This window comes from Ipomoea triloba, chromosome 15, assembly GCF_003576645.1.
Source record: "Ipomoea triloba cultivar NCNSP0323 chromosome 15, ASM357664v1".
Classification (NCBI taxonomy): domain Eukaryota; kingdom Viridiplantae; phylum Streptophyta; class Magnoliopsida; order Solanales; family Convolvulaceae; genus Ipomoea; species Ipomoea triloba.
Window position 1 is genome coordinate 9695880 of NC_044930.1, and position 3693 is coordinate 9699572.

Here is a 3693-nt window from a genome sequence, read left to right on the forward strand (position 1 = left end):
AAAAAAAAAAAAAAAAAAAAAAAAACACGAAGATCAAGACTACATGTATATGAAAATTGATATATACTATTTTGGAAATACACAGCGTCCAATAATATATCGATGAGAGTCGAGATAAATAAGAGCTTTGTTATCACATGTTAGATATAAATATAATCCAACATAAAATAGCATATAAATACGAGTAGTCATACCTCGTGGCAGCAGAAGTAATAAAACAACATTTTGATGGTCAAATAAATCTGTTGAGAGCAGAGTTATATGAAGTCCAAACTAGAGTGGAGTGGCATTTAGATTTGAGGTTTGATTGTATCTAAATGAAGCAGGACAGGAAGAAGATTGAGTCTTGATAAGAGGTACTAAAGACTGAACAACATCTGTCATCAAGGGACGATAATCTGCTTCGGTTTGTACACACATTGCAGCAATAGCAGCTACCTGGATTAGATCCTTGAGAGAGTATTGCCCTTTTAGTGCAGGATCAACCATTTCCACTACTTTCTCTCTGTTTGTAAGTCTTGGAAGTGCCTGCACAAGTACACACCAGTATATATTATAGTGATGATGATTGACTATATATTGGGGGTTATTATGTTGCTAGCACAAACAAGTTTTTGAGACCAAAAATATAATGTAATTCAATCCAGACCCAGGAAACAAGGACATGTTCTCCAGGAGGCCGCCTTGTATCGACTGGCACGCGTCCCGTCAAGAGCTCTAGAAGGACTACGCCATAGCTGTAGACGTCTGACTTCGTGGTAAGCTTTCCTGTGGAAGCATATCTGTTGCATTATCAAAAAAAATAATAACTCGGTTAGTTCTTGTGTATAGTAGCATATTGTTAGCAAGGATGCAAAATTGAGGGCATTTTGTGGACCCAAGTTCAAAATACACAATTTACATACTGAATGTTCACAAATTTATTCAATAGGTAAATTGTGAATGGTCACCTTGCAAGGTGAATTCGAGTCCATGGTATAACTATTGAGAATTGAGCCCAGGCAAGCTTACAACTACAATGTGGGAACTACACCCAATATAGTGGACACTATATGGCGGGAGTTTTATTCCGTGTCTACGTTGGTTTCTGACTTCCTGATAGGAGATTGTGGGAAATGACATAGAATCAAATGTAACAGTTGCAATGTGGGAGATACACCTAATGTGGTGGACACTTTACACTGGTTCTCCCCACTTAATGTGCTGTTTAGTATGTGATTTATCATCTTCACAAGTCTTATAGAGCTCGGATGAGGGATTTTACTTTTTGTAGGCAAAAATTGGTGCGATAGTGTTTTAGATGTGGCATGGCATTTAGTGTATGGAAGGGGAATCACGTGTAGGGATTGATTGTTTTGTTAGAGTAAGCATTTCTAAAGACCAAAGAAGAGAGAGTAGAGAGGTGGCTGCGGTGTGATGGGGACTTTAGCCTGCTAAACAAAGAAAAAAGTGACCATATTTAATGAACAGTGGGTAATGAGAAAGAGGGCACTCACTCGGGGGCCAAGTATCCAGTGGTCCCCAACACGCGAGTGGAAATCAAACCGTCAATCTTGTCTGAACCAATCTTTGCAAGCCCAAAATCAGAAACCTTAGCCCTAAAATTCTGGTCCAGAAGGACATTAGTGCACTTGAAGTGGCGGTGGATGACTGATGGGGCAGTGTGGTCGTGAAGGTACTCCAATGCCCTCCCACAGTCCAGCGCTATCCTCAGCCGAACGCCCCAATTCAGCACTGCCATTGAAGATTTGGAGGCCTCAGGGTGGAGATGCTGCTGCAATGAGCCGTTGGGCATGTAGTCGAAGATGAGAAGCCTGTGGCGTTGATCCGCGCAGTAGCCCAGAAGTTGGACCAGATATGGGGAGTGTAAACGGCTCAGTATATCCACCTGCAGAAAAGAGTTGAACTTGAATTGAATTGAATGCAACAGTGACAGACAACAGTGTAGTGTAGGTAGGATTGTAAAAGGAGTTTCGCATGGACAGTTATGTTGGTTTTTAGCTGTTGGCTGGTAGATTGTGAGTAAAGAGACATGATATAGTATTGACATTTACATTATAGAAGTTATATTTAATGTGGTGGACTCCTTGTAGATACGACAGTATGAGTCACATCATTTACTCATTTACTATCCTTTGGGCCGGTATGTGCCGGACAAGGACACAGGATCCAGCTCTAGAAGTCACAGACTTACAGTGCATGTGGGAATTACACCTAATGTGATGTGTTTTTCATGTGCATCAAGCACTGGTTCTCCCATCTAATGATTGCTTGAGTTACTGTCATTTACTTATTTATTATCCTGTCGTGTTGGGATGTTTTGGGCAAGGACACAGGATCCAACCATAGCAACCACAATGTGGGAGTTATACCTAATGCGGTTGGCTTCTTATAGTCATTAGACACTGGTTCTCCCACTCAATGACCGCCTGAGTCACCACTATTTACCTATTTACTATCCAGGACCAGGATGTGTTGGGCAAGGACATAGGATCCAACCTGGCAACCACAATGTGGAATTATACGTAATGTGACGTGCTCCGTATAGACATTAGACACTGATTCTCCCACTCAATGACCGCCTGAGTTACCTTTATTACCTATTTACCATCTAGGATCGGGATGTACGTGTTGGGCAACGACACAGGATCCAACCACGGCAACCATAATGTAGAATTATACTTAATGTGATGGATATCTTGTACACACCAGATACTGATATTTTCACCTAATGACGGCCTGAATCACGTCATTTACCCATTTACTATGTGTCAGGCTAAGGTTTGAAGCTAGGGAATTTTGTTTTTTTGTGTACAAGGATTTTGAAAAGAGATAAAGATGAGAGGCAATAAATGAAGTAGTTATTACCTCTAGGCGGAAAGCGCGTTCCCATTGCTTGCCTTCCCTCTGCAACACCTTAATGGCAGCCACAGTCCCATCCCTGAGGACCCCTCTGTACACCGCCCCATACCCTCCATTTCCTATAACATTTGCCTCATTGAACTTCTCAGTAGCCACCTCTAACTCCTTGTATGTGAATACTTGTATCCCTCTCACTTTAGCCTGCGGTTGACGCCCCATACTACTGCTCCCATATAGGCACCCACCACTCCCATCTGCTAAAATTAAAACAAATTAAATTATTACACTGCAGGAAAGTGATAAATTATACTCCTTCATTCCCACTTTATATATCTGGTTCGATTAGACTGAAATTATTTTTAATTCAATTTTTCATAAATAATAAGTAGGACTGATAAAATGGGACAGATGGAGCCTGTCCTGTGTTATTACCTGGGCTGGACTTGATGTTAATGGTGCTATGGGAAATGAAGAGGCAATTCCGGTTGTTAACGACGCCGTTAGTCTCCCCATTTCCGCCGCCTTTCGCGGATTGAAGACGGCGGAGCATTAGAAGCAGAAGGAGAATTGAAATGAGGAGGATGATGATGATGAGGGGAATGACTATGAGAAGAATGGTGGTCGGAGAAAGAATGTCATGGCGGTGGAGGGTTTTGGGGCGGTGGTGATGGGCGGCGGCTGGTGAGGTTGCATGAAACTGATTAGTTTCCATAAACAGATGAGAGAAAGCAATAATGAGAGAAGAGATAGGGAGGGTGGTGAGAATGGAGGGGTGCAGTTTAATATAGTGTGAGATTTTTTGGAGTTTGGGTTTGGGTTTGGTTTATCTTT

At 41.8% G+C, this 3693-nt stretch overlaps 1 protein-coding gene across 1 annotated transcript; it reads right to left on the minus strand.

The window, feature by feature from the left end:
* Positions 1-69: 69 nt before the first annotated feature.
* LOC116006426 (probable serine/threonine-protein kinase PBL7) lies at positions 70-3693 on the minus strand. Its single transcript, XM_031246790.1, has 5 exons — positions 3295-3693; positions 2869-3116; positions 1497-1888; positions 650-782; positions 70-528 (listed from the first exon to the last, which is right to left on the minus strand). The coding sequence occupies exons 1-5, from the start codon at positions 3572-3574 to the stop codon at positions 274-276; spliced, it is 1308 nt and encodes a 435-aa protein (XP_031102650.1). The 5' UTR covers positions 3575-3693; the 3' UTR covers positions 70-273.